The sequence below is a fragment of the Panthera tigris genome, chromosome D3 (assembly GCF_018350195.1).
Source record: "Panthera tigris isolate Pti1 chromosome D3, P.tigris_Pti1_mat1.1, whole genome shotgun sequence".
In the NCBI taxonomy this organism is placed as follows: domain Eukaryota; kingdom Metazoa; phylum Chordata; class Mammalia; order Carnivora; family Felidae; genus Panthera; species Panthera tigris.
Genome location: NC_056671.1, coordinates 1,064,153 through 1,076,610, shown reverse-complemented (window position 1 = coordinate 1,076,610; position 12,458 = coordinate 1,064,153). Strand labels below are relative to the sequence as shown.

At 66.3% G+C, this 12,458-nt stretch overlaps 1 protein-coding gene and 1 long non-coding RNA gene across 4 annotated transcripts in view; one reads left to right on the top strand and one right to left on the bottom strand.

Annotated features, from left to right (window-relative positions):
* Positions 1 to 4,013: 4,013 nt before the first annotated feature.
* Positions 4,014 to 12,314, bottom strand: LOC122232608. 3 transcript variants are annotated; one of them, XR_006209969.1, is made up of 4 exons: positions 11,977 to 12,314; positions 11,377 to 11,520; positions 4,348 to 4,789; positions 4,014 to 4,209 (listed from the first exon to the last, which is right to left on the bottom strand). It is a non-coding gene; the product is annotated as an uncharacterized LOC122232608 (long non-coding RNA). The 3 variants fall into 3 exon arrangements; XR_006209967.1 differs by having other exon boundaries at positions 4,014 to 4,190; XR_006209968.1 differs by lacking the exons at positions 11,377 to 11,520; positions 11,977 to 12,314 and adding an exon at positions 7,116 to 7,252 and having other exon boundaries at positions 4,014 to 4,190.
* MMP17 (matrix metallopeptidase 17) overlaps positions 6,228 to 12,458 on the top strand; it is a 27,716-nt gene continuing 21,485 nt past the window's right edge. The window contains exon 1 of the mRNA XM_042962287.1: positions 6,228 to 6,371. Within this exon, the coding sequence (XP_042818221.1) occupies positions 6,228 to 6,371 (144 nt within the window). The remainder of the gene's footprint in view (positions 6,372 to 12,458) is intronic.

The following is a 12,458-nucleotide window of genomic DNA, read 5'->3' as shown; positions in this document are numbered from 1 at the left end:
CCCACGCGGGGAAGTGGGAGGACCACGCAGCGTGGCTTCCCGTCCCGTGGGCTCCGCCTTGGTCCGGGGAGGCGCGCGCTCAGGCTGCACAGACGGACGGGGACCCGTGCCGAGCTCGCCCACCGCGTGTCCTGCCACAAGTCCTGGGCGACGGGACAGGCTTCGGGGCGAACGCGCGACCCCTGCCGTCCTCAGGAGACACAGCCAGTGCGCCGGGCCCAGAGCTTTCCCCCTGCACAGATTCTCCCGCGGCTCCTGGATGCGCCAGTAAGAATGTTCTCCGCAGCGACTTCCCACCTGCTCGCCCACCGGCTCCTGAGCCTCGTGGCGCTCGCTCGGCCGCGCTGGTTCCCCACGTGACCTGCACGCTTCCGGGGCCGACCCCCGGCCGCCCTGCCAGGTTCCCGGGTGAGGGCCCTTCGCCGAACCCGCAGCCCCCGCTGTCAGGTTGCACCTGCCGTTTGGTCACGTGGTTACGTATGCTCTCGTGGGGGCGCCGGGGTGGCTCGGGTGGCTAAGCGTCCAAGTCCTCCACTCAGGTTGCGATTTCACAGGTCGTGATCTCACAGTCGTGGGATTGGGCCCCGTGTCAGCTTCTCCCAACTGTCAGGGTTCGAGCTCCGGCCGCAGCTTTCAGCGGGCACGGCGCACGCGGTCTCCGGGAGGTCGCAGACGGAGCCAGCAGGACAGGCCAGTCCCACAGGACATCAGGTGCCACTGCCCAGAGAAGGTGCGCGGGAGGCCGCCTCCGAGAACAGTTGACCCGCCCCGAGACCGCACACCCGGGGCGGGAGCCGGCGTCCACGCAGCAGGCTGGGCGCCACCCCCGGACGGCCTTCCCGAGGTCCAGGAAACCGGAAGTTCTCCCGGCTTCTCCGCCTTCCCGGGGCTTGCCGGTCAGACGGCCTGCACCGTCTCTCTGTCATAAACGCCGTCGGGGCCAGTGTGGGGCGTGCTTCGCAGAGAGGGGCCAGGGGGCATCTGTACGGAGATGACATGGGGACAGCGACCTGGGGGAATGAGGCAGGGCAGTGCTCACTGGGCCCTGGGCTGCCATGCAGAGGTCCTGAGGCAGGAGTGTGAGTGAGGGAAGGAGAAGGCGGAGGTGGGGGGCTCATGTTAGAGGAAAGGGTGGGATTGGGGGGTCTGGGCAGGACCTGCAGACCCCGCGAGGAGCTGGAATCGTGTCCCCAGTGCAACAGGAGGCCCTGTCAGTATCCACGTGGGGAAGGTGGCCCGCTTCCTACCCACGTGGGGAAGGTGGCCCGGCTGCAACCTAGGGAACAGCCTGTAGGAAGGCAGGGTGTGTGCAGAGGCAGGTGGCAGGCGGGTCGCCATGCTGGGCGGCCATCCCAAACCACAGGAGCCCATCCTCGGTGCCGTGTGCCGTGGCCTCGGGGCCGGGGTGGCGCTCTGAGGGAGACCCAGGCTGGTGGCTGCGTGCGGTCCACGCGGACCCGCCAGGACGGTCTCGTCTCAAGAGGACTTAGCTGCCCCGCCTGCAGCAGCCCTCTCCCAGGATGAGCTGCCTCTCGGGTTTGGGTGGACGCGCATCTGGGGGACACCGTTGGCCACACCACAGGGCGCCGGCAGGAAACCCTGAGGCTTGGGTTCCCAGGAGCGCTGGGCTGCCTCCCGGCCGGCCTGGCTCCTCCAGGAACTGGTTGAGGGAGAGCACGTCGCTTTCCCTGGCCCGCGTCGGGGCGCCTCCTGCCCTGCGGGGGAGCCGGGCCCGCACCCTGTGTGGCGTCAATATCCTCCTAGACTTGTGTGACCGTCATCGCCACCCGATTCCAGAACACTCCACCCCAGCCCCCAGATTAGCCGTCTGCGCTGCGTCTCCGGATGTGCCTCTTGTGGACACTTCCCACGTGGACTCGGGCACCGCCCGGCCCGTGGCTCATCAAAGCGTCACCTCCTGTGCGTCCGTCCGTGGCCCGTGGATGCTGGGTATTCCTGCTCTGTGGCCCTTGTGGGTAGCGCTGTGGTGATGCTCACCGGCAGACGGAAGTTCTCCGCCTGGTTCTCAGTTGGGGGAAGCCGTCGCCCCCGTGCAGGGTGGACGCGAGGACCCTCCGAGGAGAGACCGGCGAGGGGCAGGGAGCGGCTGCGGAGCCCCTCGGGGACACAGGGCACGGGGACGTGGCCGGCGCAGGGTCCAGCTCATACTGAGGTGCGGCGTGGGCGTGAGGAGCTGGGACACGATGGGGTAAGGCCTGGGGATCCCAGCTCCCACGACCACGTCACCACGTGTCGGGACCCTGCCCCAGTGACCACTCACCTTCCGTCCAGGCTGAATTGTGTCCCCCAAACCCATCCGGGGGAGCCCTGACCCCCAGCATGGTGGAATGTAGCCGCGTGTGGAGGCGGCGCCCCACAGAGGTGACAGGCTGAAGTGGGGTCACCGGGCAGACCTGTCCCATACATCTGAGTCCCCACGGGGGGCACAGCAGGACGCAGACACGCACGGGCCTCGACCACTGAGGCCACGGGGAGGAGACAGCATCTGCGGCCCTGGGCCCCTTGCTGGCCATCGAGGACAGTCCCGTCCCAAGATCTTCGACTCAAACACAGCGGCAAAGCCCCTTTCGCCACATAAGGGAACACGCTCTTGGATCCCGGGGGTTAGGACTGGGTGTCTCGGGGCCACTGTCCCACACTTGGGATTCACGATTCATCCCCCGCCCTGGGCGCCAGCCCCGCAAGGGCGGGGATCGGGCGTGCAGCCCGAGCCTCACCGCTCTGAGCGCGCGAAGGCAGGGGCCCCGGTCTAGGGCCACCACCGCCCTCCAGACGCCTGTCTCGGAGAGGGGACCTCATTTGAGTAGGCAACCTTTTGCATCCCGTACACATAGCACACTTCTCCTGTTCTCATTTTTATTGATTTTCAGTTACACAAGCAAACCAGAAACAGCTGCTCCTGGCGGGAATGGAGAACAGGCCGGGAAGCCGAAGGCCTTGGCCCGGGGTGCCTCACCGGGTCCCCGTGACAGTGACTAATGAGGAAACCCACCCTGGAGAACCCGCCCTGGCAGTGGGGATGGGAAGGACAGGGGAAGCGAGAGCCGGCGGCCCGGACGGTGCGGGTCACGTGCACGGGCCCGGAGCATCTCCCTCGACTGGTCATGAGCTTGGGCTGCCCAGGCACGGACGTCCCGCAGCCCGAGGCCCCAGGACGAGGAGCCGCAGGTGCAGGTGGCGGGAGGGAGCGCCTGGGGAGCGTGGGCGGAGCTAAGGCAGCTGCCCCTTGCCCTGCTGCCCCAAGTCATCACCGTGCGCTTCGGTGGGTTCCCTCCAGAACTTTCCCTCTGCTTTCACACGAGCGCAGTGGGAGACGGCGACGAGTGAGTGGCCCAGGCGGCAGTGTCACAAACCCCTGGGCTGACGGGGACAACAGGGGACTTCCTAAAGGAAATTGGAGGTGCTGACGCCACAGAAAGGGAGATGGGTGGCAGGCAAGGCTGGATGAAGGGCTCAGAAAGATGATAGAGACCTAGGTGTTCGTGCGTGCGCGTGTGGTCGATGTAAATACATAGTTGTCTCGTGGCTTTTTTCTGATTACTGTTCTCTTAAAAACAATTTGTTTTTTCACTCAACAAACGTCTAAGCGGCCAACTGGTGCACCTGGTCCTAACTCCCAGGCAGTGCAACATCTCCCGGGTGTGTCCCAGGGTGGCCAGCCCAGAGCACCGCCCGCTCCCACAGCACCTTGTGGGTCTTACAAGAGGTGCATGTCTCTCTGGCGGGACACAACACCCCAGGCTGCAGGGACCACAGATGGGCGGGCAGCGCCCTCACCCGCGTCGCGGGCCACAGTGGGCACGACTGACCAGGCCCGCGGCCCTGCTCTAGCCCGTCCGCCCCGCGTGGACGTCCGGGCAGCTTGATGTTAAATCAGTACATCCTGCACCCGTCGTCTCCTGCAAAGACGGGAGCGTTTTTCTAGGGCAGACACCAAGAATGCCGGCCATGGAAAACGTGCTTTTTAAATTTTAATATCTGCTCCCTGCAGTGAGGCTGTACCAGCGGGCCCCCCGCCCCCACCCCAGTGGCACCAGAGTCCCCACTTCCCACACCCTCGGCACATGATGACGTATCAGTTTTCCAACGTCGCCCATCTGATGGTGAAAGCGGCCCCTTCTCGGTGCCTGGACTCCGTCCACATTCGCACACCAGGATTCCGTGGCAGGCTCCAAGAGAAAGCAGCAGCTGTCGTGTGGTAGTCCCCCGGCATGAAGTGACCCCGGCCCCTCCCCCCCCCCCCCCGCAAGCATCCTTGGTGCTCGCTGAGGTCACCAGCCACCATCTGGACCTATCCGAGGAGAACCACAGCCCGCCCACACTCACATTTGTGCTCCCGAGGCCACCGTCACAGCCACGCCTCTTTGCCATCCTCTGGAATGCGTCCCCCCACAGCATCCTGCTCCAAACCCTCAAATGCAGGAAGAACTCTTACACAGGGGTCAATTGCTCTGGCACCCCTTCCAAGCCCCTTGATCCAGCCCTGCCTGCCATCCATCTCCCTTCCTCAGACTTCATCACCTCCCGTTTCCTTTGGAAAACCCCTTCCTTCCTACAGTCTGTGCAGGCAGATCAGCTCATTTCCATCCCCCGGACACATGTTTGGCTCAGGGACAGACACATAATCTGCATCATCCGATAAAAGATGGCCGTGGGCCTCTGGCTTCAGAAAGAGTCTGTCTGTGGCTGGGCTTGCTGAGCTGCAAGGACGTTGGCCGGAGCGGCCCTGCGACATCTTTGCTGCCGTTTGGAGAAATCTTGCCTGAGACTGAAGACAACACAACAATGGAGGGAGAAACTTCGCAGCTTGATCCAGCCCTGCCTGACATCGGTGTGCCCTGGGATGTCCCAATCTAGCAAGCCTCTACATTTCCTTTCCTTGACTAGAAGCAGTTTGAGCTGGTTTCTGCCACTGACAACCAGCTTGTCCCCATGCACGTGAGCAAAACGTGGGGCTGTGCCTGTGAGAGGTCACTGTGTGCCAGGGTGCCTCACCACATGGGATCTCAACTTGTCAATACAAAGGGCTCCTGAAGCAGGTGCAGAATCTCCTTGCTCCACAGGGGCCACAGCTTGGGGCAGGATGGAGAAGTGGAGGCTTGCCTGGAACCCAGCCCTCACCGCCCCCCCCCCCCCCACAACAGGGTGCCGTGGATGCAGCCGAAATGCCTGGGCCTTGGTTTCCCTTTCCATAGAATGGGCCCTCAATTCTGACAGCACTAGCTGTGACTAACCAGATGGTTGGGCAGACTTGTAGACCCAGCAGGATGAGAACTCTAACAAGGGGTGGGGGTGGAGGGTGCATCTGAGCCCCGCCCAAGCCCTCCCCACCGAAGATCCCAGGGGGTACTTAATTTCTCTGGGCCTCAGTTTCCTCGTTTGAAAACTGGGAATAATAGTTTCCCTCTCGTAGAACGTTGTGAGAAGCCAATGAGATTATAAATGAGGCAGGCCCAACCGTGTCCAGCGCACACGGGCCTCGGACAAACGTCAGCACCCGCCTCCCCAGCCCAGAGCCCACAGACTCCCAACCGCGCCCAGACCCCGGGAGACTCGCGCTCCGACGGCGCCCCCGCCCCTCCCACGCTCTCAGCCCCCCACCCCGCCCCCACCCCTTCCTTTCGCGTCCCGAGGGCTCCACCAGGTGTCCGCCGGGCGCGCTGCGGAGGCCGCTTGGGGTGCCCAGCCGTGACCACGAATCTGGGCTCTGGCTCGGGGTCCGCGGGGCGCGCGGACAGGCGGGGAGCCGGGGCAGCCCCCGGGGCGGGGGGGGGGGGGGGGAGGGGCGGCCCCGACCACCGGACTCGGCGCCCGCCCGCGCACCCCCGCCGCCCCGAGACCGTCGGGGGACGCTCGCAAATCTCCTTCATTTCGGGCACCGCAGCCCCAGTGTCCCGCGCTCGCGCCAGGCGTGGGGTGCGACTGGGGTCCGAGTACCTGCGCAGGACGCGGGGCCTTTAAGGCGGTGGGCGGGGTGAGCGCGGCCGGAGTCCATTAGCATACATTAGCATGCCCCGCCCCGCCGCCGGGAGGCGGCGCGCGGGGCTCGGCCGGGCCGGGAGCGGCGCGCAGCAGAGCGGGGCGCTCAGGCGCAGGGGTGCAGGGACGCAGAGCTGCGGAGCGGGGCGCGGCGGCGCGGGGAGCCGGACGCAGGGGCGCGGGAGCGCGGGGACCCCCACAGCCGCGCCGACCGCCCCGCGAGCGTGATGGGGCGCCGCGCCGCCCCCGGGCCCGGCCCGCCGCCCCCCCGGCCCCGGCTCCCGCCGCTGCCGCTGCTGCTGCTCGCGCTGGCGGCCCGCGGGGGCTGTGGCGCGCCCGCGCCCCGCGCGGAGGACCTCAGCCTGGGAGTGGTGAGTGCGCGGCCGGCACGCGGGGTCCCGCGGGCCGGGAGGACCCCGACAGTGCCCCTCGGCGCCTGCGGGAGCGCGGGGAGCCCTGGACCCATTTCCTGGGCGGAAAGCTGAGGCTGGGGCGCAGGCTGAGCGGCGGACGCGCGCGCACCCGGGTCTGGGAAAGCGGCGCCCTGTACCTTCCCGGCACCGCGGCGCTCGCTGCGCGCCGCAGCCGCGGGAGGCAGCGGAGGCTGGGGCTGCCCGGCCGAGCCCTTGCCCGCGGCTCGGAGCGGCCCCGAAGGGGGACCCCAGGCGAGTGGGACGGCCGTCGCAGCCGCCCGGAGCAGCGCGCCCCGCGTGCGTTCCCAGTGGGAGTGGCGGGGGGGGGGGGGAGGGGCGCGCACCCACCACCGAGGAAAGGTCGGGGCTGCGGAGTGGGGACGCCCCGGAAAGCCGGCGGTTGTCGAGTTAGCTCCGTGTGGGGTGTCGGGGAGCGAGAGAACCGGCCCCCAGGCCCCACTGGACGTGGATCTTGGCCCTGTCCCCGGTCCCCTTCCGCCGCCAGCCTTGCTCTGCCTCCCCCTTGGCCCTGTCCGAGCTTGATGGGGTTCCCCTCCCATTCCCAGACTCGGATGCAGCCCCACCGCCGTCCCCAGCGCCCCCTTCCGGAACGCCAGCTGTCCCCCTGCCTTGGGAGCCGTCCTGGGGCCGGCGGCAGCGCCCTCCTCCCACAGCCCTCCCCCTATTCACACTCCTCTGGACCTGGAACCTGGAGATCAGACTTTCTGGGTCTCGCCGCCCCCAGGTTGGCGAGGCCAGGCGAAGGCGCGAGGGGCCGTCGGATTTTTATTTGGGGGCTTCCGCCCCTGCCGCGGCCCCTCACTCCGCGGAGAGACGCGGGGATCCGGGCCAGGGGCCAGGGGCCGCGCCCTCCCCACCCCCGCACACGGCCCACATCCACCAGCGCATAAAGGGCTGTCCTAGAGGGGTGCTGGCCGAGCCCCTCTCCCAGCGCCGTAGACACTTGGAAGCTGCAGGTGGATTTCAGGCGGAGGCATTTGTTGGGGGGGGTGGGGGGAGGCATCCGCAGCCCTGTACAGTTGGCAGGACTTGGCCACAGGTTCTGGCTCAGAAACAGGCTGGGGACCGCCCCCGCCCAGCTGCCCCAGCCCTCGCAGCCATCTGGGACAGCGCAGCCACCGGTCCCGGCTGCCGGCTTCCGGACGCCTGAGGGACCCCACAGTGGGCTTCCTCCCAGCCAAACTGCCTCTGATATTGGGGTGCTCCTTTGTCGCTGGGGGTTTCCTGGATCCCCTACCCCCCCCCCCACCGGGCGCATGATCTGGGGGGCAGCCTGTCGCCAGGTCCGGGCAGAGTGAGGGTAGAACCCAGGCTTCCTAGCTCAGAGAGACCCTGCTGGGAAGGCTGGGAGTCCTGGCCCCGCCAAGTTGGTTTGTCAGACCCGGGGCGGTTCTGAAGTTTTTCTCTGCCTGCCCAGGGACAGCCAGTCGTGCACACTCCTGGCCAGCTAGAGCCTGCGCACCCCCTCTTCTGGCTGCCGGGGTTCCCGAGACCGCCCCCCCTCCCCCACAGCGGGTGGGCAGTCACTGGGCCAAACTGTGGAATGCCGTTGTGGGGGCGTGGGGGTGGGGAATGTGGCTCTTTAGCCTGGAACCCCAAAGACAGCAGGGCCCTGGCATCTGGCCCAGTGGGTAAATAGCCGAGGGTTCTGCGCCTGACACTTTTTTAAGGCTCCCACCCGGGGAAGGCCAGGACCCGCCCGCCTGGTGGAGCAGCCTTCCAGCTTTCTGCCCGTTTGTGGGTGGAGGGCGGTCTCTGGTGGCCTTCTGGGGAATGACACCTCGGAGCCGCAGACCCAGAGGTGCGGGAAGTCTTGGAGATGGGCAGGATTTATGGGGAGGAGGGGGACTCCATCCCGCCCCCTCTGTAGACGCCCGGGGCCGCTGACTCTGGATATTCAGATCTGGGGCTGCCAGTGAGGAGAAGGGCTTCTTTGTAAGTGTGACCCAGCTTCTGCCAGACAGAGTCGAGCCCAGCGGGTCTGGAGCACTGGCTGGTCGCTGGGAGAGGCTGGCCCGGCCCACCCCCAGCTTCAGAGTGAGGACAAAGCCCTGCATTGAGTCCCCTGCGCCCCGCTAAGGGTGGGCTTTCAGGCCGTGCACAGTGGAACAAAAGAGTGTGCTGTGCTCTCCTGGGGTCCGCCGAGCTTTTCATTACTGTGTTTCCAAGTAGGTAACACCCGTAGCAAGACATTCAGGCCATACAGAGGGTCCGAGGGAGAAATTCCCTCTCCCCCGTCCTCCCCTCGTCTCCTAAGGATCCTTCTGGAGGTCGCCTGGGCACTCGCAAGGACTTGGGGACCCGGGCCCCTTATTTGTATGGATGACAGCCTCCTGCCCACTGTTGCGTGCCCGGCTGCTTTCACTTGGAAGCCTGTCCTGGGCGACGTTCCGTATTGGCACGTCGCGATCTGCCCGGTTCTCTGTGCTCACCCCAGCTCGCTCCAGCGCGGACGTCACATCCTTCAGCCGGCCCTGGGCACAGACGTGCGGCTGTTGCCGACGTTCTTGCTAAGCCAGAGGCAGTGCCAGAACCTCCCGGTTACTGCAGCGTGACTGTGGGGGGGACCCAGGCCCTGGAGCAGGGGGGCCGGTGACAGGCGTGAACATCACACATTGAGCGTCGGCAGATTTGCCAACCGGTATGAAGTTTGTGCCCAGGTGCTTGGGTTTCTACCTCCAGCAACAAAGTCCTCGTTGCCCCCAACCACACAGCATCTCGGGGGGGATCGCGTGATCTTTGACAGGCAGGTGACTGGTTTGCGGCTGAGGTTGTATGTGAGGATGGCCGGGAGCAAGCAAGGCCCGTGGCCCGAGAGGCCCCAGAGGATGAAGGGACGGGCAGGACGTGGCCGGACGATGGCAGTGGTGGATGTGAGCCAGGACCGCAGAGGTGCTCAAGCCCCGTGTCCCCCTCCTGAGCCGGGGGCGGATTGTGGCCGGGTGACAGTCACCCTTGGCCTCTGGGTCCCTGCTCCTCAGTGCCAGCACCCAAGGGAGCCCACGGGCCCTGCGTGCGCTCAGGACTGAGGTCACAGACATGGCACCCCACAGCTGCAGCCTGGGACTGCCCGCCCTCCGCCAGGACAGACAGCAGGAAATGGTTAACCTCTGCGTGATTTTGCGCTGAGCCTTCCAGAGGGAAGACTCCTGGGGCCCCCCCCCCAGCATACCTGTGGGGAGTTAGATGTGAATGTGAAGGTCCTAAGGTCCACCCAGCACCGCCCAGGCCCCCAGCCCTGAGGCGTGCCGTCCCCTGGGAGTTCTGGTCCTGGGGCACTCCTGGCCTCGGGGCTGACGGCCAGTCTGAAAGAAGTCTTCGTGTGCTTCTGTGCCGGACGCCTGTGGACTGAGCCCTGGGAGTGTGGACCCCGACCACACCGCCAGCATCTGGCCTGGGGGCTTAGGATGTGTGTCCCCCTCACGCAGGTCCTTGAGGCAGACCGGGTCTGGATCCAGCCCGCGGGCCTCAGTCTCCAGTCTGTGAAAGCGGGCCACTGGGACCTTCACTGGGTGAGGCCTCTGGATTGCTCCCAGCGGTGGGAAATCAGCTGCCTTCCCGTCCTGAGGGGGAGGGAGCAGTGGAGAGGATTTGGGGTTTGGCAGGCGGCTGGTGCAGTGCCTTCCGAGGGTGCTTCGAGCATCTGTGGTTTTTGCCTATTGACGGTGATGAGTTTCCAGTGCGCGGGGTCTGTGCGTCGCTCGTGGAGGGCGAGGGGTCTGTCCCTCATGAGCTGACAGCCTGTGGGGTCTCCCGAGCACCGTCGGCTCTCCGCAGGGACGGGACAGAGTGACAGAGCGGTCTGGCAGGGTGCACAGCCTGGCTCTCCCCACCCCCTGCCCAGAATCAGCTTCCACTGCTGACCGGCTGCCAGCCCCTGCGTGCCTGCCTCCTGTACGCCTTTCTCTGTGCTTCTCTACGGAACTTCCGGAACTTCCGGCTGCCTCCTGCCCCAGGGCCTTTGTGTGTGCCACGCCCACCTCTGTGAACTCTTCTAGGGCTGGTCCCCTGACCAGCTCCTCATTTCTCAGGTCTCAGCCTACTGTCACCCACCAGGGACATCTTCTCTGACAACCATTTAGTTGGCCCCTGTACCCTGTCACTCACATCCCCTCCTAGCAGAGAGGTTACGGGCATAGGCTCTGGGCTCCCGTCCCTGCCCTGCCCCATGCTGGCTGGCTGCGTGACTGTGGGTGCCTGTCCTAACCTCTCTCTGGCTCTGTGTCCCCGTCTGTGAAGTAGGGATGACGATGCTCACCCGTAAGATTAATGCAGCAGGGACTTATTTCGTGGCTACTGTGCGCCCAGCACGAACACCACAGACGATGCCCCGCACCCCCGTCCTCGGGCAGCACTGCCCTGAGGGGCGTCGTAAGCACGAAGCTGGTTAGCGACTGGAAAAGCACTCAGTAGTTGTCCGCTGTTAGGACCACATCTGGTAACTGCTGTCATGCGTGAAGTCGCTTGTTCCCGTGTCCACTTGTGTATTGTTACTGTTCCCCAGAACCCCGTCCGCTTCTGGAGCCCCGTCTGCGGGGAGGGCTCTCCCGGGTCCCCCCTGTCCCCAGAGCGCCTGGCACAGTGAGTGCTCATTCTGGGTGTGTCAGGGGGATGGACAGGCTGTCCCGGCGGGGGGGGGGGCCGGGAGCGTCCCCCTGGGGAAGACGCGGGGTGGGGGGGATCTCCGCAGCCGCCCACCGCCCCTCCCGGAGCAAGCCGGGCACCAGCTCATTTCCCTCCAAGGGGCAGAGCGAGGCAGGCGGAGACTGATGCCAGACCGTGGCTCTGCCACTGGCTTCACGTGCGACCGAGGGCCCAGTTTCCTCAGCTGTGAGCGGAGGTGGTGGCCGCACGCTGCCCCGACCCGGGTGCCGAGCGAAGGTACAGAGGGTGGGCGGGGAGCCAGCACCTCCCGGGCACAGCTGGGCTCTGCTGGACTTACCGTTGGTTATCTGGGTCCTGGGGGTCCTCTAAAGCCACTGCCTGCCAGCCTCCACGTCCCCTGAGCCACGGCACCGTGGCCGAGGTCTCACTGTCTGCGCTCTGCCGCGGCCCCTCTGCAGCCTTTGAGTCTCCGTTTACTCATCTGTACAGAGGGGCTTATGCTCTCCATGCCCCCACCCCCCGCGACAAGGCTGGGGAGGGGGATCCAGTCACAGACGGACCGTGCGGGGGAAGGGCCCACGGGTCAGCCACCCACCACCGTGGTGCCTGGCACGGCTGCAGACACCCGGGCCAGGGCCAGTCCCCGGCACATGGTGGCCCCGCCAGGCTCCAGGGGGTAGTGTGAGCCCTGGTCATCGCAGTCTTTAGGCCCCCACTTGCCCCCTATAAGTGAGGACAACAGCGGCCACGCCGTGGGACAGTGGAGAGGACTACCTGAGACCCTGCACACAGTGAGCGCTGCTTGTCTGCCAGCCTGGTGCAGCCCAGCACCGTCCCTCCGTCCGTCCCTCCGCCCGTCATTCCCCGCCCCCTGGGGCTGTGGCTGCAGGTTCCCACCTGCCCACCTGCCGGGGGCCTCACCTGCCGGGGCCCTCACCTGCTGGGGCCACTCTGGGGCCAGGGCTGTGCCTCCCCGGGAATCCAAGAGTTGGGAGGGGAGTGGGACCTGTTTTCCCAGTAAATGGAGGCACGTGGTATCGCCCGTGACAAGCGCACAGGGAAAGATAAAAAGCGGAGAGGCCTGGGGCCGCTCTAGAGCCCGGAAGCACCATGTCCCGCTAGTGCCTTGCACGGGGCACCGCGGCTCCGGCCTCAGTTTCCCCGCGGGCGTTAATGGCCCAGTTCAGGGATCCCCGGGGGGAGGAAAGGCGCATCTCCTTGGCTGTTGGGGACTGTCCGAGGCGGGACGGCGGCTGCGAGGTTGGGACGTCCCTGCTCTTCCCCTCCCCTCCCTTCCCCTCTCCTCCCCACGGCCTTCTGGAAGGTTCACCTCCGCTGCTGCAGCCTAGTTGCCCTGGAGACGCGGTCGCCGTGACGACGGCGCGGGATGGGCGCGCAGGGAGGGGCGGCCCCGCTCGC